The 21,318-nt window shown below is 40.5% G+C and overlaps 2 protein-coding genes across 2 annotated transcripts in view; one reads left to right on the forward strand and one right to left on the reverse strand.

Moving 5' to 3' along the window:
* Positions 1–137, reverse strand: part of ACTR3B (actin related protein 3B) — a 107,287-nt gene extending 107,150 nt beyond the window's left edge. Inside the window, exon 1 of the mRNA XM_033931646.1 lies at positions 51–137. The gene's annotated coding sequence lies outside the window, so the exon portion shown is untranslated. The remainder of the gene's footprint in view (positions 1–50) is intronic.
* XRCC2 (X-ray repair cross complementing 2) lies at positions 8–10,516 on the forward strand. Its single transcript, XM_033931652.1, has 3 exons — positions 8–206; positions 4,079–4,160; positions 9,676–10,516. The coding sequence occupies exons 1-3, from the start codon at positions 168–170 to the stop codon at positions 10,413–10,415; spliced, it is 861 nt and encodes a 286-aa protein (XP_033787543.1). The 5' UTR covers positions 8–167; the 3' UTR covers positions 10,416–10,516.
* Positions 10,517–21,318: the final 10,802 nt, after the last annotated feature.

Raw genomic sequence — 21,318 nt, forward strand, 5'->3', positions numbered from 1 at the left:
TTGCAAAACCAGCCCTTACGCAGCCAAGCACCACCCACCCGGCCACTGACCATTCGGATGCATCCGTCCTGCTGTGACGTAACCTGCGCGTGCGCGCACGCTAACCGGTAGTGTCTGGCCTCGCGTCCGTCGGGGTCGCGGAAGACGACGTGCTGTATTTTCTAGGCATGACTACCGACTTCCGGAAGGGGGAGTCAGGCACTGAGGTAAACAAGCAGTGAACGAGCCAAAACCTTGTGCTCGAGGCGCAAAAGGGAGGAGGTATTATCCTTAGGGTCACCAACCCCGCTATAGTCCGCCTTCTACCAACCGAACTGTGAATGCTCAATACTGTACAGTCAAAGCCCCCTTCCCCCCATCTGGGCGGCCCGTCTGCGCGCCGGTTTATCAGGCATAGAGTGTATTTTGTGTGCTTGTATTTGTTCAGTTTTTAAAAATTAACAGACGTGTTCGGCTCAGCTACCAAAAGGACATAACATTTAACAGTGCTATCGATTTTGCTTGAGGGTCTAAAAACTGATGAGTCTGGTTACTTCCTTTGCTGAAGTCTGCCGCAGGGGGGGGGGGGGGTGACACAGCTTTAAGTGTCTGAGAATGAGTTCAGTGAGTCTTCTATGTCAATAAAATGTAATAGCTTGCAGAGGTAGTTAGTGTAAGTCATATGTGCTTTTTCTCAGGAATAGGGCGTCTCTTTATATGCACCAAAATAGTAGAAATTATTTTTTGAATGTGAAGTATTCTTTTTAATCATATACAGAATTTCTTCTTATTCTGAAAACGTTAGAGGGATGTACAGCTTTTTAAAATTTCCACTAAATATGAAATGTTTATTTTCATTGGAATGTATGTATTCGTTATCAAAATTTCGGTATTATTTACATGTAAGCTATTTGTTTCATAGGATCACTTACATATTGCAAGTAGTCCTCACTTGCTAATTTCTTTTCCACTAAATATTTATATAGAAAGATTATGGCAGATAAAGGCCAAATGGCCCATCCAGACTTCCAAGGGCCGAGACAGGGATGGAGATAGATTTATGGTCTCAAACTCAAACCCTTTGCAGGGCCACATTTTGGATTTGTATGTACTTAGACGGCCTCAAAAAAAAATAGTTAATGTTTTATTAAAGAAATGTGTACCTTTGGAACTTTGATACTTTCAAATAAAGTCCATTTGGGAACATCGTCACTCCACAGAGTTTTTTTGGTTTTTTCTGGATTTTCTTCTTTGTGGATATTTTGGGGTCAATTCCTTTTGTTTTTTGCTTATTAAAGAAATGACAATTTTGCATGAGGTAAAACTCTTTATAGTTTATAAATCTTTCCTTTTGGCTAAGTCTTAATAATAATATTGTAATTTATAGCTAAAGAGACATATGATCAAGAAACTTTTTTATTTTATTTTGTGATTATGATAAACATATCGAGGGCCTCAAATAGTATCTGGCAGGCTGCGAGTTTGAGACCACTGAGATAGATCCTACGGGAATGGGGACACATTTGTCTCGTGTCATTCTCTAAATAGCTAACTGCTAAGGTGCTGCAGTAACTGTTAATGCATGTTAATTACTTATTAACAGTTAATGCAGCTTAGTAATAATGTTACCAGATGTCTGGGTTTCCCTGGACAAGTCCTCCTTTTGAGGAATCCGTTGGGTTGCTTTTTTATTTTTCTAATTTTGAGGTGATGCAAGAAATATAACCAGTTGTTCCTTTTGCAGGATTGGAATATCCTAAAGGAACTAAGCATAGACTACTTGCTTTTTAGGCAGCTTTGTGCCACACTGCCTTTTTGGTTTGTTCAATAACTTTGTAAAAACTCATTTTTTGCTTATTTAAGTAAGCCTATCTACAAAAATATCCTTGAGTTTGCCCCTTGGCCTGCAGAAATGAAAATATTTACTATTTGGCCCTTTACAAAAAATATTTACCACCCCCTGATCTAACCTATCTTTCTATTGTACAGTGTTCCCCTGCGAATTCGTGAATCACAGACTTGCTCATTCATGGTCTCCTCTGACCGCTTCTTCCTGTAGTAAAGTTGGGATACACCAATCAGGAGCTGCGTGTCAAAGCAGCTCCTGATTGGTGTAGCCCGACTTTACTACAGGAAGAAGCGGTCGGAGTAGACCGCGAGTGATTTTCTTCACCCGCTAACTCTCCAGCTACCCTCTCCTGCCTCTCCAGCTGCCCTTTACTGGAACGGAACCCCCACGAATTTCGGGGGAGTACTGTGTTTACTTATGTATTCAGCAATTGATGTACTGTACTACTATTTTTAAAAATGGAGGTGGGATGGGGTGGGTTCATGTGTTCTCTTTTTTGACATCATAAATATAACCCTAGTAAATAAAAAACAACATTTGTTACTTATTTCGGGGGGGGGGGGGGGGGGGCAATTCAGAAAGCCTAGTATCACAGTTACCAAGGGATGTGCTTGAACATTAATGGCACAGAGGGATTGAACGATTAAACTTGCTAGGAAGGCATGGTTACACATTGGGTTAAAATATATAGTAAATTAGTCCATTAAGTATTCTGGGCAATGTACAGAAGGAAACTTGTTTTTTTCTGAGAGGACAATGCAAGCAAGGAAGTTTTAGTGAAGATTTAACAGGTTTATTGTCTTCTGCTACCTGAAGTTCCTGCAAATTTAAAAGACTGGTAGAAGGTAACAGAGATGTGTGCATTTTGGAATCAAAGCCAGCAATAAAAAAAAGCTTAACGCAGCTTCATAAAAGGGGGATATGTTTGTTGCACAGTATCACATTTAAAATATTTCAGTGTCTGTTTTATGGTCTCCCTGCCATCATGCAGCGATGACATCATCTGGATAAATAATGCATGCATACTGAGTTCTAGAGCAGGTAACAGTCTGCCACTACCGATCAAGAACTGCCATAACAGCAGGGCTAGGCAGAAATTTTATAAATATGAGTGGTGGGGTTGCAGAATAAGTCTCATAGTGCCATAGTCTAGTAGAGGTCAAGTCTGATTGATGTGCTCGTTTATGTAAATTATTTTTATTAAAGAAAATTTGAACACATACATAAACAGCAATCTTGGTCAAATAAAAACAAATACAGTAAAACTTTGGATTGCAAGTAACTTGGTTTGCAAGTGTTTTGCAAGACAAGCAAAACACTTTATTAAATTATAACTTGGTATACAAGCAATGTCTTGCAATACAAGTACATACAGTATACACACATCACAACTGAGCCAATGGTTCTTCTCTCTCTGACGCTGAAGGAGTGCAGTGACTGTTCTAAATGAGCAAGGTCTTGCAATACAAGTACGTATAGTATTTTGTATTAAAGTTTTTGGGTTGTGGAACAAATCGTCTAAGTTTCCATTATTTCTTATGTGGAAATTTGCTTTGATATACAAGTGCTTTGGATTACAAACATGCTTTTGGAATGAATTATGCTCACAAACCAAGGTTTTTCTGTACTGTAATGCAAAATACAAAAGTTGTAAAGAACACAGAACATAGTTCTTAAATTCTGCTTTCTCATCCCTCTCAAAAGGAAAGGAAATCACCTGTAAATCTGTTGCAGTATACCCAAGATGGGGTACCTGGACTCTTATAGTTTCCCATCCTTTAAGACAAACTGAAATCCCAAACCCACACTAAAACCCCCCATCCCATAGCCCCATTCCCAAGCTCATCTCCACCTACTTGCTTTCTGAAATCCATTCATTGCTTGGTTGCTTGTCGAAAGAAACTTTTTTTTGTCTTTTGGGGTGCATACAAGCTCCATAAGATTCCCATACCATCAATGCGTGAAGCCTGTTCCTCCAGTACTAACTGAATAGACAGGGGTCAGCCTACTGAGGAAGGAGGCGGAGCTGAAAGATGTAAATGACATTTTTCTGCAAAAAACTTAGGCTTTTTGAAGATAATTTAGGATACAGGACTCCCAGACATCTAATAGAAAGAAGATTATTGAGGTAAGAATCTAATCTTCCATTGGCATATGATCAATTTTAAATGGGTGATTGATAGTATCAGTCTGAAGATTTTACTTGTTCTCGGTGCTTTTAATAATATGTCTCTTTTTTTCCTCCCAAAGCTGCTTGCTCGACTTGAGGGCAGAAGTTCTCTGAAAAATCTTGAGCCTTTGCTTTTTACTGAGGAAGGATTCCCCATCCATGGTAAAAAAAAAAAAAAAAGTTCTGTACTAAGCTATGTATTTATAAATACATCTCATATTTGAAGTTATTTTGGACAGTATTCAATATTACTTTTATTTTAAATTTACCACAGTTTCATTATTTGTCTTAAAGAGTTTTCCAAAGATATCTAACCATTATTAATCCCCCCTTTTACAAAACCATGAAAGTGGTTTTTAGCATAGGCTGGTGTGCTGAATGCTCTGCACTGCTTCCAACAATCATAGGACCTCTATGAGCGTCGGGAGCAGCGCAGAACATTCGATGCGCCGGCCGGCGCTAAAAACCGCTTTCATGTTTTTGTAAAAGGGAGGGCAAATAAGGTACATTCTGAATGCTTATTCCATTAAAGAATTCCTATTATTTATTTATTTTAAAAATTTATATACCGCCAAAAACTCAGTGGTTTACAAAATTTACATACATAAAATATGAAACACAAATACAATAAACAAAAACTCAATATCGACATACAAACATATGAATATAACATCAAATGTCACCCATGGCGATATCAGAAAAATTCTGTGGCCATAGCCAATCATACAGCAATTTCAGATTAATAAACTATTAAGCCATGTCAGAAATAAGACAGTTATTTGTTGACGCTTAAGTAATTTCTTAAAAGTCAAATGCTCAATCCATAACCTTATTTGTATTATCTAATATAATAAAGCCCTAAGCTCGCATGCGCACTCCCACCTGCATGCTCCCGTTTTCCGTGCGCTGTAGGGCACCGCAGGTAGGAGTGCGCATGCGCGAGAATCCCCCGAGGCGGATGTTGGTTGCGGCAGCTGTTGGCGGCTGCAGGCCGCAGCGGCGGCTGAAGGTGGCTGCAGGCCGCAGCGGCGGCTGTCGGCGGCTGCAGGCCGCGGCGGAAGAGCTGAAGCCTATCATTCAATTCTTGGCAATTATAAAGGAATGGGGCAAAGAAACGTTTGGAACTGAAGGAGATAGACACAGAAAAGGAGAATTGACAAAGGGTTAGCAGAAGCAGAAAGGTTCCAGCAGAGTTGAGAGAAATGATTTGTTGCTTATTGGGAAGGGAGAAAGATGGAGAGAAGGTCAAGGAGGATAGTTCTATAGTAAGAATAATAATACACATTGCTGATTGGCATAAGATAGCACACAGTAAATAAGCATAAAACCCTAAATGCAGGCAGGACTGTCACTGTCAAGGCTTCAGCCTCTGGTTTTGTCCCTGTCTTATCCAGCTAACAGATATAGAAGATTAGGAACACCTCAGCAAGAGGACGTAGAATAATAGATGGTAAGAGATAGTTGAGGAGAAAGACTGTGAAGAAGCAGGGAGATGCGGAGTATTAATTGGAAAATTGGGGAGGGGAAAGCAATGGTAAAGGACAACTGGAGACGGAGGAGGCAGGTAATAGGACAGACAACTATTGAGGAAAAAAAAAAGGAAGTGGGGAGGAAAATACCACTGCTGCTGCTGCACAGGGAAGTGGAGGGGGAGGGAATGCTGCTGCTGCACAGGGAAGTGGGGGGGGGGAAGAAAATGCTGCTGCACAGGGAGCAGGGAGAGAGACAGAAAGACAGACAGCGGGAGGGAGAGAGAAAGAAAGATAGCGGGAGGGAGACAGATAGAAAGAGACAGGGGCATGAAGAGAGACAGAAAGACAGACAGACAAAAAGGGACAGCGAGAGGGAGAAAGACAGAAAGAAAGGAAGAAAGAGACAGGGGTAGGGAGAGAGACAGAAAGAAAGACAGACAGACATATATTCTAGCACCCGTTAATGTAATGGGCTTAAAGACTAGTTAATATACATACTACAGGTACACCTCAAGCAATTATGCAATTATGTGTATATATATAATTTTCTGTATAATTAATGAGCACACTTGCAGGAGGTTTGCTATATCTTCTTGAGCTTCCATGAAAACCTTCAAGGAAAAGCAGGTGGGTTGGCCTGTTTGGGATGCCTGAATTGAAGAGAGGAGGGGACCTGATCATAGGAAAGGGGGATAAAGAAAGGCTTGGAAACACCTTTAGTAGGGGATGAGGGCTGGAGGATAAAAAAGGGTTGTGAACTTGACAGAGAAAGGGCTTTGAAAAGCCAGGGTTGCTTCATAGGACACAGAGGGGATCTGATTTGAAAGGGGGAAAGGAGAGTGCCTTGATAGGGATATAGAGCCCCTGATGGGAGATGGGAAAGAGTGGAAGAGAGAGAAATGGAGGCCTGGTTGAGCAGAAGAAATTTCCCAGATGAGAAAAGGGAGTATTTGATGGGAACAAGGGTGAGAAGGAAAAGCTGTTGTGACAGGGGGTGGGGGGTAGGGCAGAGAGTGAGGGAGAATGCTTTTAGGGAGCAGCAAAGTCTTCTACAGTGGCAAAATAATGGAAAGAGGGAGAGAGCCATAAAAGAGGAAAGCAAAAGGGTGTTTACAAAGAAACACATAACATTACCAACATGCAGCCATATCAACACTTTGTAACAGACACCCATCCTCAATCATATACAAACATCACCCACACACACTTGAACTACAGGCAGTCCCCGGGTTAAGAACATCAGACTTATATTGGACTAGTACTTATGAACCGGGGTCTGCTTCTCCCTGTGTCAACAAGCCCCTCTTCCTCCCTTCTGTATCCCAAAATACCTCTCATGTCCTTCCATCCCTCTGCACTGTATCCTAAATTCATCCCTCCCTCCCATGAATGTTTACCTCCTTTGGCCAGCTTCCTTCTCCCAGCCGCACTTCTCTTCACAAAGCTGCGAGCAGTAGCTCCTGCACGCTGCCCATGACAGACCCGGAAGCCTTCCCTCTGATGTCTGGTCAGCCAGCTGCTTCTAACTCTGTTCTTCCCACGCAGTCAGCAGGCACCATTTTGCTGCAATTGGAAAAACCTGGGAAGATTCAGGTTTTAAGAAAGGTTTGGACAATTTCCTGGAGGAAAAGTCCATAGTTTGTTATTGAGAGAGACATGGGGGAAGCCACTGCTTGCCCTAGATCGGTAACATGGAATATTGCTACTCCTTGGGTTTTGGCCAGGTACTGGTGACCTGGATTGGCCACCATGAGAACAGGCTACTGGGCTTGATGGACCATTGGTCTGACCCAGTAAGGCTATTCTTATATTCAAAATCTTAGGTCATATTGTAATTACTCCGATTGTTAAAGATCACAAATGCCCAACATCTCTTGTAAGTAATTATAGGCCAATTGCTGGAATCCCTTTTTTGGTAAAACTTAATGAAGGGATAGTGAACATAACGCTTAATATCTACTTAGCACATTTCCTAATTTTACATCCTACTCAATCTGGCTTTTGCCCACACTATAGTACAGTGTTGGCCTCCTTGCTCTTTATCAGTTGTTTAGTATAGATACTAGTGCTTTGATCATGCAATTTGGTCTTAGCAGTGCCTTTGATCTTGTAGATCACCATATCTTACTGGGCTGTTTGGGTGCCATTGGAGTGTCAAGTAATGTCTTGAATTGGTTTAACTTGAATTGACAAACCGTTTTTACCAAGTTCATTTAAACAATTCTTTCTCTTACAAATGGAAGCATTTATGTGGAGTCCCTCAGGGCTCCCCATTATCTTCCACGCTTTTTAATCTTTACTTAGCTCCACTTGGATCTCGAATTTCATCCCTGGGAGTAAAGCTATATAGTTATGAAGATGATAAAGCCATAGTAGTACCATTGACAGCTCTTACAATGATACTTTGACTTTCATTCAATCAAATGGATGAATGACTTTAGGTTGAAACTCAACCCAGACAAGACAAAATTTTTCCTTGCATTCCATCTGATACGATCAAGGAAAACTCAATAAATTTAAACGGTACTATTTATTCCATCTTACCGACTTTAAAAATCTTTGAAGTCTACCTTGATCGTAAATTGTCTTTTGATTTCCATATTACTTCTTTAGTTAAAAAAATCTTACTTTCTATTATGGAAATTAAGTGCAATTAAACCTTACTTTGATTTCTTCTCATTCAGATTGTTGGTAGAGTCTCTCATTCTGAGTACATTAGATTACTGCAATATTCTCTATCTGTCGATTTCTAATAAAAATGTAAAAAGGTTGCAGATTATTCAAAATACTTCAGTACGGCTGATTTTTGGATTGAAAAGATCAGATTATGTATTGCAGTATTACTATAGACTGCACTGGTTGACAATAGAAGCCAGAATAGTTCTCAAATTCGGTTGTGTATGCTTTAAGGCTTTGAATGGACTCTTACCAACTACCTTCTTGATCGCTTCAACTTTACTAATAGAAAACACCTGCCTGAGATACAATTTTTTGACATCCCGTCTTTGAAGAGATGTGTTTATAAACGATTCCTTAGTAAAACTTTGGCATATTTGGCAGCTATGTTGGACAAACAAGTTAGTACCTATATATCAATCTCTACTTCTTATCTAGTTTTTAGAAAATCATTGAAAACTCACCTGTTTGGTAAATATTTTGACTAATTTATTGTGATCATACTTCGAATGGTTAGTATATTTTAGTTGTTAACCACACATAACCGTTAGGTAGTTGTGGTATATAAGAATTCATATACAGTGGTGCCTCGCATAACGGACGCCTCGCACAGCGAACGCTGCGCATAACGAACTTTTTGTCTTGCTCCCTATAACGAACTTCGTTTCACACAACGAAGTCGCCCGAGGGGCCCGGGGGGGGGGCGGAACTACTCTCGCCGCTTCCTAATGTGAGCCGGGAACAGCAGCACCCTCCTGTCTGAATGCAGTGTTCCATCATCTCCCTCCACCTTACCTTAGATGCCGAGTTTTCCGGCTTTCTTTTTCGGCCAGCCACACACTTTCAAAGAGCAGCACATGCGCGCATGCTCTGTTGTTCAATCTTCTCCTCTGACGCAACCGGAAACCGGAAGTTGCAGGAGAGAGAACATTGATCAACTTCAGCAGCTGCGCGTGCACAGCTTTTTGAAAGCGTGCGGCTGGGTGAAAAAGAAAGCTGGCAATCTCTGCATATAAGGTGAGGTGGAGGGAGGGAAATGTAGGGCTGCAGAACGAATTATTTTGTTTTACATGTATTCTTATGGGAAAACAGGGCTGCAGAACGAATTATTTTGTTTTACATGTATTCTTATGGGAAAACGCGTTTCACACAACGAACGTTTCACATAACAAACTTGCTCCTGGAACGGATTAAGTTCGTTGTGTGAGGCACCACTGTAATGTAATAAAGGTGTCACCTTTCACATGGAGCTATATGATCACTATAACAGCCCCACTTCTTAGAAATTTATCTCACCTCAGCAGGTAATACAATGCTAGTTTAGTCTGGTCTAGTATAAGGCTACTAGAATAAAATTATTAGACAACTAGCTATGCATGTAAAGAAATCATAGTAATTTTTTAAAGCTATTTTAATGTCAACAGTAATAGGGACTATGACAGCTCAAATATTTCTGTTCATATGATTTATTTTGTAAAATGTCTACATCACTTCTGATTGCATATGTCCTGCCCATTTGTTTTGAACAGGAGATGTCATTGAGTTGTATGGTCCAGAAGGAACAGGAAAAACAGAAATGTTTTATCATCTGCTTACACGCTGCATCCTGCCAAAATCTGAAGGAGGGCTACAAGTAGAAGTCCTGTTCATTGACATGGACTATCATTTTGATATGCTTCGGCTTGTTACTATTCTTGAACGCAGACTGTCGCAAAGCACAGAAGAGATAGTAAAACAGTGCCTTAGTAGATTTTTTTTGGTATACTGTAGTAGTAGTATTCAGTTGTTGCTCACACTTCACTATCTGGAAAGCATGATTTGCAGTCACCCTTCACTATGCCTTTTGATTTTAGACAGTATATCAGCTTTTTACTGGATAGACAGAAATAATGGTGGAGAAAGTTTTTACATACAAGAAGCTAATCTAAAGAAATGCACTGAATTTCTTGGGAAGCTCCTTAAAGAATATCAGTTAGTACTTTTTGCATCAACTCAAGCCATCATGCAAAAATCTTCAAATCAGATGGAAGGACCTTCTCTTTTAGTGGAACGCCAGTATAACACTGATATAGACTATAGACCTTATCTTTGTAAGGCATGGCAAAACCTTGTGACTCATAGGATTTTTTTTTCTAGGAAAGACAGATCTAACAGTGGCAAGCAAGAATTTGAAATTGTTTCTAGTAACACAAGAAATCATAGTGTTGTTAAATGTTCATTTAATATTGGAGAGTGTGGGGTTCAATTTTTTCAATTTAAATCTGCTTAAAAACGCATACAATTTCTGTAAATTTATCATTATGGTTTTTAGACTATCTTTAGTTTTTAAATGTTTATTAAAATGGTGATTATGAATGGTCTTTGTACATATCCACTAGAACTGTTCTTTGTAAGGCCCAGGGAATTGTGCTAGCACCTATTGACCTTAAATGCAGCCCTCTGCATCTATCCCCCATTCTTCATTGGAAGCTTGCTGTTGGCACCACCTATGGAATTCTTTCTTTGGGTCCTGCACTGTGGTAGTTAGCCAGTCTCTCATGTTATTCCTGCAAGATTGAAAATAGCATTGGGGAAATAGGCACAATGCCGCTTAAACTCACATAAAGCTTTGCAGTGCTGTAGAAAAACTGTCATCAAGCCACTAGAAGGATGGGGTAAATACCCAAGGAGAGGTATGATTTCAAGGGGGTTTAACTGGTAGGAGAGATGGGGAAGTGTACGGTATATACGAGGGACAATCAATAATTTATCTACCTCAGAAGGAAAGAAAAGAGTTAAAAAAAATTTTTTGTTTTATTTTTCAATATAGTCCCCTGATAGCTGCATTCACGTCATTCACATTTTCTGCAATGACTTTAGTCTCTTTGAAAAGAATTCTTGTGTTTGACCTTCAAACCAAGATACCACAGCTTCTTTGATATCACTGCTGTCCATGGAGAAATTTCTTCAAAAGTCGGAACAGGAAATAATCCGAGGGAGCCAGGTCAGGACTATAGGGTGGATGGTTCGGCTGTTCAAACCCACATTCTTGGATGGCAGCTTGTGATTGTCATGACATGTGCATCAGTGCATTGTCATAAAGAAGCAGCATGGCTGCTGTGAGTTCTCCTCGTCTTTTCTCCTTGATTGACTCCTGCAAAGTGATCATTGTGTTGGCGTAACTCTCCCTGGTTATGGTTATCTTGTGTGCCATGAACTCCAGAAGCAAAAGTCCATCATCCCAGAAGACAATTGCCATGACCTTGCCTGCAGATTTTTTTGTCAAACTTTTTTGAGGGTGGGGGCTGACTTGGGCTTCTACTGCATTGACTCTGTTTTGGACTCAGGATCTCTGTGATAGACCTGAGTGTCATCTCCAGTCACCAAATGATGAAAAAAATTAACTTGGTCCTCATGGAGCATTTCCAAGTTCTCCTGACAGTACTGGAGCTTTGTGGCCTTCTGACATGGCATCAGCATTCTTGGAACCCATCTCGCACTAACCTTGGACATGCCCAACTTTTCATGAATTATTTTCCAAACTATACCTGCTGAGTTGCTCATTTCTTCAGCTATTTGAGAAACCTTAATTTGTCTATCTGACAAAATTAAATCCTCAAATTTCTTGCACATTTCTGTGGAACTTTCTTCCACAGGCCTTCCAGTGTGAGGGGTCATCTTCAATGAATTCTCTACCCCACTTAAACTGCTTGCTCCAACATTTTACTTTGTAGGATGATGGAGAAGACTCACCATAAACTGCAGTCATGCATTCATAGATCTTCTTTGGCTTTTTCCCTTCTTTTGTGAGAAATTTTATCACTGAACAGTGCTACAAAATCTTGCAGTTTCTTACTTGATTCACCCATTATACTAACGAGGACTCTCCTGCCATCCTGTCTCTTGGAATGTTAGACTTGCACTGAGCCACAACTGTACATGAGTAACCTTGAGACATGCAAAACGTGCACAGACTTGTTTCAGCATGATTCCTATGTTCTTTCATACTCAGGTAGATAAATTATTTCAAGGATAGAGTATGGAGGAGGTAGAGAAACTGGGGAGAAATTGAGTTGGGGAAAGACAGAATGGAATATATTGAAGGAGCAGTAAAATATGGAGCAGGCAAATAGTACAGGAAAGGTGCATTTTATTAAACTAAACCTGATGTGGCCTCGTTTTGCCTTCTGGCTACATCAGGGGTAGATGCTAAGATACAATTAAAAACAATAATGAACATATAAAAAACTTAAACATACAAATATTCAAATATAAATAATTACTGTAGCAAATAAAAATTAATAAATTATCTCCAATGAAAAGGCAATTAAAATAAAGGACCATGCAAAGAAATGCCAGAACAATAAAATGTATCTGGTGTACATATATCAATAAACTTAAAAATGTGCTATGTTTGTAATAAGCACATAAAAAAAAATGTAAGTGCCTAATACACATAATTCATATAAATTTAAAAAATGATCTTGTCAAACTTTTGGGTGCTGGGTTTCTGCCAGGCATTTGTGACCTAGATTGGCCACTTTGGAAACAGGATACTGGGCTAGATGGACCATTGGTCTGACCCAGTATAGTATTCTTATGTTTTTATAGTTAAAAAAGCCCATCACTGCCTAGGTTTTGAACCCTCAAGAAGACCCTAAATGTTAAAGAAAAATAAACCACTTAGGGCCAGATTCTCTAAATGGTGCCATTGTCAATGGCCGCCGATCATATGCCAATCATGCGATATCGCTATTTAGAGAATCGTGCCTCCAGTAAAGATAGGTGCCAGAAATATAGTTCAGGGTTTTCAAGGCCTACATTTCCAGTGCCTACCTTTGACGTGAATCTTGCCTAATGCCACTTCCAATATTAGCCACACCTACATTGGCATTAGGCACTGTTTGGTGCCTTTGGAAGTGTGATTCTGACGCCATTTATTTAGGCAGCAATAGGCGCTTTGAATTTTTATTTAAGTACCGTTTAAAATCATGTTTCCCTCGTAAGGCACCATTTATAGAATTTCCCCCTTAGGGACTTGCCAAAATGTTGGAAAAACAGTTCTAGCTTGCTATACATCCAAACTGTTGACAGCTGTAGTTGTTCATTCTTTAGTTTTGAATGTTTTTGAATAATTGCCAACTGTACAGAATGAGAGTATTTTTAAAGTAAAGTGTAATGTATATTGTACTTCATTAAATATATTAATGAATACAAAAAACTATTATTACTTTGGAGAGAAAATTGAATCCAAGTACAATATAGTCAACTTCTTGTACTATTTTTTAAATACTTGCCCATTTTGTGTATTTGCATACAAGGTAAAACTACAGGAAAGTGCCTAAAAAAAATTATTGCTATTGGTGGTATGAGGGAGAGGTATGGGGGAGAGGCTTGATTAGAGACCCACGTTACTTTACTACTACTATTTATTATTTCTATAGCGCTGAAAGGCGTACACAGCGCTGTACATTTTAATGTACAATAGACAGTCCCTGCTCAGAAGAGCTTACAATCTAATTTAGACATGACATTTCAGGGTTGGGGAGATTATAGTGGGTATAGGTATCTGACAGCAGTGAGTGGGAGTTAAGAGTTGAAGGCAGTTTCAAAAAAGTAGGCTTTTAGCTTAGATTTAAACACTGCCAGGGTTAGAGCACGACCTATTGATTCAGGCAACCTGTTCCAGGTATACGGTGCCGCAAGAAAGAAGGGACGGAGTCGAGTTGGCAGTGGAAGAGAAGAGGGGCTTGCCCAATGAGCAGAGATCATGGGGGGAGTATAGGAGGAGATAAGTAAGGAGAGATATCGGGGGGCTTCAGAGTGAATGCACTTGTAAGTCAGCAATAGGAATTTGAACTTTATTCGAAAATGGATGGGGAGCCAATGAAGTGATTTCAGGTGAGGAGTAATGTGAGAATAGCTCTCACGGAATATGAGTCGTGCAGCAGAATTTTGAATGGATTGAAGAGGTGAAAAATGGTTGCGCGAGAGGCCCGAGAGAAGTAGTCTAAGCACGAGGTGATGAGAGCGAGGACAAGGGTTTTGGTAGTGTGTTCAGAGAGAAGAGGACGGATTTTGGTAATATTATAGAGGAGGAAGCAACAGGATTTGGCAGTTTGTTAGATCTGAGCAGAGAATGAGAGAGGAGTCAAACACCCCAAGGTTGCGAGCCAATGAGACAGGGTGGAGGATATTTATTTTTATTTATTTATTTCAATTTCTATCCCATTCTCTCAGAACAGGTTACAAGTAGACATTCACAATCATTTGAAAACAGACTAGTCATGACAACAAATAGGTTACAGTAGACAATAACAGAGCTTATTCTAGAAATAATAGTGTTATCCACAGAAATAGAGAATGGCGAGAGGGAGGAGGTGGGAAGATAAGAGTTCAGTTTTAGCCATGTTCAGTTTGAGATGGCGGTGAGACATCCAAGCGGCAATGTCGGACAGGCAGGCTGAAATTCGGGCCTGAACTCCTGCAGAGATATCCGGTGTGGAGAGGTAGATCTGGGAGTCGTCAGCATAGAGGTGATATTGAAAACCTTGAGAGATCAGTGTACCAAGAGAGCGGGCATATAGGGAAAAGAGGAGAGGGCCCAGGACAGAGCCTTGGGGTATGCCAATAGACAGCAGGATGGCAGCAGAGGAGGATCCACCGTAACATATTCTGAAGATACGACAAGAGAGATAGGAAGAAAACCAGGAGATAGCAGAACCCTGGAATCCCAGCGAGGACAATGTGTCGAGAAGGAGGTAGTGATCAACAGTTTCGAAGGCAGCAGTACTCTAGTACTTGCTATAGCTTATATAGGGAATGAAGGGTAATAGAAAAACTTGCCTTCTAGAATTAAAAAGGCAATGTTTTTGTGGTCTTTTTAATTTTATTATTTTAAAATTATTACTATTTTTATTACTAAGGGCTCCTTTTACAAAGGCGCGTTAGGGCATTAACACGTGGAATATCACGCGCTAAAATGACTTGCACGCTAGCTGCTACCGCCTCCTCTTGTGCAGGTGATAGTTTTTCAGCTAGTGCGTGCTATAGCATGCGCTAATCAGGTTTGTGCACTAAAAACGCTAGTTCACCTTCGTAAAAGGAGCCCTAAGTTGTACAGCTTACTTAAATTTGTAGACTGCATTTTCTAGGATGACTCCTTACCTCATTTAGGTACTGACATTTACTGAAATAATGGCTTACTCTGATTCAAAATGCTGCCACTCATTTGATTTTCATGTCTTTCTATTTTGAACATGTCACCCCAGTGCTGATCCAGTTACCTTAGTTGCCTGTAGTATCAATAATTAATTTTAAGATCTTGCTGTTTATGTATAAGGCTTTGCATGAGTCAGCACAATATTTTGTAGGTATGTTTGGGCTATATGTGCCTGATCTTTGAGATTTGAGAGAATACATTTTCTATCACTTCTCACTGCAAAAGAGAGATGTCTTAAAGAGACTAGAAGATTGCTGGTCTGAATAACTGGAATCAGTTACTACCTCATTTAAGATCATTGACTGATAACAGTTGTACCTAAAACAACAACAACTTGTAAAAGGTATCTTCGTCTTAAAAATGTTTGGTGGAGAATATCTTGGTTTTATTCAAACAGCTAAGATAGGGGAATTTCAAATGAGAGAGGGCATGTGGGAACTGGGCAATTATTTGGAACAGCTGGTGTATTGATTTACGTGTATATTGATTTTAATTTAAGTTATGTAGAATTATGTTTGTTGGTTTTGTAACCCACCTTGGGAAAGATGTGATATAAATAAATACCCCTATTGAAATGGATAAATGTAGGAGCGAACTTATCACCTTATCACCTTTATTTTACTAAGAACTGTTTTTTGTAAATATTTATTTTTCATGGGAGACAAAAAGACCCATGAAAAATAAATATATAGTATGGTAAAGGAAACTAAATACTTATTATGGTGACACCCCCCCCTGCAGGCCCCGATCTCGCCTGCCTGCCCTGCCCAGATCTTTCTTGCCTGCTCCCGGACTCTGCTGCTCTCTACCACTGTTCCCTGCATTGCAAGCCCGTGGTTTTAAAGCAGGCCTGCACTGCGGAGCAGGCAAGAGAGATCTGCCCGACATCCCCCAGGCCCCGATTTCTCCTGCCTGCCCCGATCTGTCCCTCCTGCTCCTAGGCCTCCTACCTCCCGGCCCACTCCTGGTCGGCCCAGGCGGTCGGGCCCAGCCCACCCACCCCAGTACCTTTGAAATAGTTGGGAGCAGGAGGGGTGCCCGGACCCTCCTGCTCCTACACCGATCTTCGGGAGCAGGAGTAAAGTCTTCCTGCTCCCCGGGCCGCTGCTGTGCAATAGCAGCCTTAGGCTCCACCATGGCGCATCATCTGATGCACAGGGAGGGGCCTAAGGCACTGATTGGCTGAGGTGCCTCGGGCTCCTCCCTGGGAGAAGCCTGGGAGGAGCCCGAGGCGCCCAGCCAATCAGTGCCTTAGGCCCCTCCATGGAAAAAAAATGAATAAAAAAGACAGGCTTATCAAAAAACCTGCAGACCTGTCGGTAACTCAGTTACCGACAGGTCTGCAGTAGTCAGGTTTGTCAGTAGTAAAACCCGACTCAAAATAGCCAAGCAATTGTTAGTGAATCAATCGCTTGGCTATTTTGTATGGGGTTTTATTAATTTGCATGGGAGGATTGGGATCGGATCGCTATAGGCCTTAATGAATAGTGTAGGAGGGAAATTTGGTCGCAAAAGGCTCACAAACCGATCGGTTTGCTTAGTGAATCCTGGCCTTAGTGAATAGTGCAGGAGGGAAATTTGGTCGCAAAGGGATCGCAAACTGATTGGTAAGTCCAGTATAACCCTATCCTGTGTGCGTTCCATTACCAATTGCTGGAACAGTTCTTGTAGAGAAATCCAGAATCTCCTTACTTCTAGAAGACCCCACAATAGGGATACCTCAGTCAACATCTAGCATGTTAAAATCACCTATTAGCAAGACTTCCCCTTTTTTAGATATATTCTGAATGTCTTCTATTAAATCTCTATCCACTTCTTCCGTCGCGAGAACTGACTGCAGCCATTCATGGAGCGGAGTGGGACCAGACAGGAACACGATAAGCTCACACCTGCCTTGTGCTCTGCTCTGATGCTCGGAGTTCAGCTCAGGAGTCAGCGGAGGGAAGGGCAGGATCACTGAAAGTTCCTGCCATACAGCGCTGGACGGCAGGATTTTAAAAAGATATGGGGGGTATAAAACACACCCTTATTTCCACCCACTTTGGGGGGAAGAAAAAGTGCATCTTATAGAGCAAAAAATACGGTATATGCAGAAAAGCCTTTATAAAATTATCCACAAAAAGGACAGTTCTTTAGCAGTGCACCTACTGTATATTAAGCACCCATTCTATACAAGAAAGTAGGCATTCACTTTCCTTTATACAGTAAAATACTTGTGTACTAAGGTATATTCATATGAGCCTTATGCCAGCCACAGAGTTGATGTAAATGCTCACTCCCAAATGCCAAAGATACATGTGTAATTATGTACCCTGCTCATGCTCAACTATGTGTACATTTGCATCTATAATATAGGCTATGTAAGATATGTGCAATAATAACTTTATTCTTGTATACCGCCCATCCATAAGGTTCTGGGTGGTTCACTAAGAAGAACTGTACAATCAGTGAAGTATACATAAAATTCTGTATAGCATAATAAAATAGGAAGTAAAAAGTACAGTTATGTAACAAACTTATCAAACAAGTATGTTTTTATAAACTTTCAAAAACATTATAAGAATACATTTGAGAAATCAAAGGGCTTAACCAAAAGTTAATTTTTCCTAATTGAAAGGCAAATGTCTTATTAAAAAATCTCTTGTAACGACAAGCCTTAATAGAAGGGTACATAAACATAAAATCGTTACGGGTATTTTTTGATGATTTGTAAAAGTTAAATTGGGAGGACAAGTACCCCGGGATCACACCAAAAAGCAAAAACAGCCAAATTTAAAAAGGATACATGCTTTGAAAGGTAACCAATGTAATTGCTAGTAAAAAGGACTAACGTGGTCGTATTTCTTTAGGCCAAAAATTAGGCAAACTGCCGTGTTCTGTAATAATTGAATACGATTTAAATTTTTCTTATAGGATGCTAGATAGATAATATTGCAGTAATCAAGAGAAAACAGAATTAAAGACTGTACCAGAAATCTGAAAGAAGCAAAGTCAAAATATCTTTTAATAGTTCGAAGTTTCCAGAGGATCATAAAATATTTCTTTATCATAACATCTGTATAATCATCGAATGATAGATGACGATCTAATGTAACCCCCAATATCCTAATTGAGGGAACGATGTCAAAAATTTGATCATTGATTAGAAGTTTTTTTGTCTGAAATAATATCGTTAGGACTGGCAAGAAAAAAATTTGTTTCTTCTGAATTAAGTTTGTTTGAATCTAAACATCCAAAGTTTTATCTTTGCCAGAATTACAGCGATCTGATCTTTTATGTCCTCTGTAAAAGACATAGGCAATAGTATGGTGATGTCATCCGTGTAGATATAAAACTTGACTTTTAGGTCTTGCAATAAGTTAGCCAAGGAGATCAAGTAGATATTAAAAAGAGTAGGTGACAATGGAGATCCCTGAGGGACGCCGGATGGATTACTCCATGTGGATGAGTATGTCCCAGTGGAATATACTTGGTAAGATCTACTTTGCAAAAAGCCTTTGAACCACCTTCGAACGTTCCCAGTGATTCCAATGGCCTCCATATAGGCTAATAATAGATCGTGGTCAACCAAATCAAACGCACTACTCAAATCCAATTGTAAAATCAAAACACTTGAACCTGAACTGAATTGCCTATAAAGATAATCAATTATGGATGCAAGAACTGTTTCAGTACTGTAACTAGCATGGAAACCAGACTTATGGTCATGAAAAATGTCAAATTTGTCCAGATAATTTACCAAATCAACATTTACCAATCCCTCCATTAGCTTTACGAACAATGGAATACTAGCTACGGGCCTATAATTAGAACCTGGCGTGCTTTTTCTGAAGTTGACTTGGCACCAGGTCAGCCTTAGAGTGGCCTGTCTGTGCTGCTGTGTTGAACCAGCTGATAGAATCCTCAGGAAGAACAGCAGTTGGGAGAAATGAAAGAAAACACAGTTCCCTCAGAACCTGGTGTGCTTTTTCTCAAGTTACTTGGCACCAGTGGACAGCCTTAGAGTGGCCTATCTATCTTTCCCTTCGTTAAAAGGTGTCATGTATGCAGGTAAATTAGGGAAATCCCTTTTCTTCAAATTCACTGAGCTTTGGAATAACCTCCCTGCCCCGCTGCGGAACCTAGGCTCATTCCAATTATTCCGAAAGCATCTGAAAACCTGGTTTTTCTCCAAAATGTAAATCTATCTATTTAAAATGTAAAGCTAGCTATCCTCTTCATAACCTTTTATTTCTTATTATGTCCTTCCCTCATTTACTGAATTACCTGTAAACCGTGTCGAGCTCTATCTTTATGGAGATGATGCGGTATACAAACTTAGGTTTAGTTTAGTTTAGTTTTGGATTTTTTACAATAGGAATTACAACAATATGACCTATCTCTTATAATAAAACCCTAAGCGGTGCATGCGCACTCCTACCTGCATGTTCCGTATGTCTGTGGCAGGCAGGAGAGCACATGCGCGCTTACAATGGGCCCACACTCGAGTGCTGTGGCCGACTAAGGAGACGCACCTGTTCAATTTATTAAGAGCGATACTGCTTCTCCTGCACATACCGGCAGAAACCTCCCTCCAGCTTTGGCAGTGACACGGCAGAGGGACTCAACGGCAGGAGAAAGCCATGAAGCAGCCTGTTTAGCATGCTGCGGCTGCCAACGCTGGAAGGAGGTTTGTTATTAAGGTCATCTCGCTGGGAGGGTCGCATGGGAAGGAGAGATAGCAGAGTCAGCGGGGGTTGGGCTGGGAGGGGAGAGAAGCGGTCTGCCTTGGGTGCTTCAAGGCCTGGCTTCTTCGGGCAGCTGCAGCGTTTACAATTCGCTGCTGTTGCTGGCTTCAGGCCTTACTCTTTGGCGGGTCCTGCCTACTTCCTGTTTTCATGAAGACAGGACCCGCCTGAGAGGAAGACCTGAAGCCAGCAACAGCAATGAATTGTGATTACTGTTGCTGCTGCTGCTGCCCGATGAAGTTCAAGGAGGAAAGGGAGCAGAGGGGGAGAGAATAACTTGGAGGGAAGAAGAGATGGCAGGGCATGGAAGGAGGAAGGTATGCCAGACCAGGGGGAAAGGAAGGAGGAGATGCCATATGGAACAGAGAAAGAGAGGGCAGACACTGGATGGAAAGAGAAGAGAGGACAGTGAATGGAAGGGGCAAGACAGAGGGTGAACAGTAGATGAAAGGGGTAGAGAGAGGGAGACAGACACTGAATGGAAGTGTGGAGGACAGAGGGAGCAGCAGTTGGAAGGAAATGGGGAGAAGAAAGAAAAAAGGCCACATGCAGGATTGAGGGAAGATGATAGAGTTAGAAAATGATAGTTAGAAATAAAGATAGACAGACAGGAAGTCAGGGAGAGACACAGACAGAAAGAATGACAGCGTCCAAGGAGAGAGAGACAAATTAAAAAAAAACAACAGACAGACATCTACTCTAGCACCCATTAATGTAATGGGCTAAAACACTAGTTTATTATATTAAATTATAGGAACCTCCAATAGTATTTGATGCAAGGAAGTCATGGAAAGCTTTCACAACATGCCATTTTTTGGGAGGGATATAAAACAGGGTAACGAGAGGTATCCAAAAATTTAGAAGATAGCCTACAAGTAAGAATTTCATAATTTGAGGTAGATCGCGAATCAAGTTTTACAAAATCAAACTTGTCCTTTAAGATAATTGCTACACCTCTTCCTCTCTTTGCAATCCTGGATAGTGGTATAATTTTAAAACCTTGAGGTAAGAACTCATTAATAATTGGATCATTATCTGAAATTAACCAAGTTTCTGTTAAAAAAAAAAATCTGGATTAGACTCCTGCAACCAATCACGAATCACATAAGCTTTGTTTCTAATAGAACGAATATTCAAATAATTCCCTTTTAAATTGCAAAAACTAGCATTAGGCCCCTGATTATCTAAATCAGTTAAAAAATTGAAGTGACGAAGTTGTTTTAGAACTCGTCTTTTTACGTGAG

Source organism: Geotrypetes seraphini, chromosome 2 (assembly GCF_902459505.1).
Source record: "Geotrypetes seraphini chromosome 2, aGeoSer1.1, whole genome shotgun sequence".
Taxonomy (NCBI): Eukaryota; Metazoa; Chordata; class Amphibia; order Gymnophiona; family Dermophiidae; genus Geotrypetes; species Geotrypetes seraphini.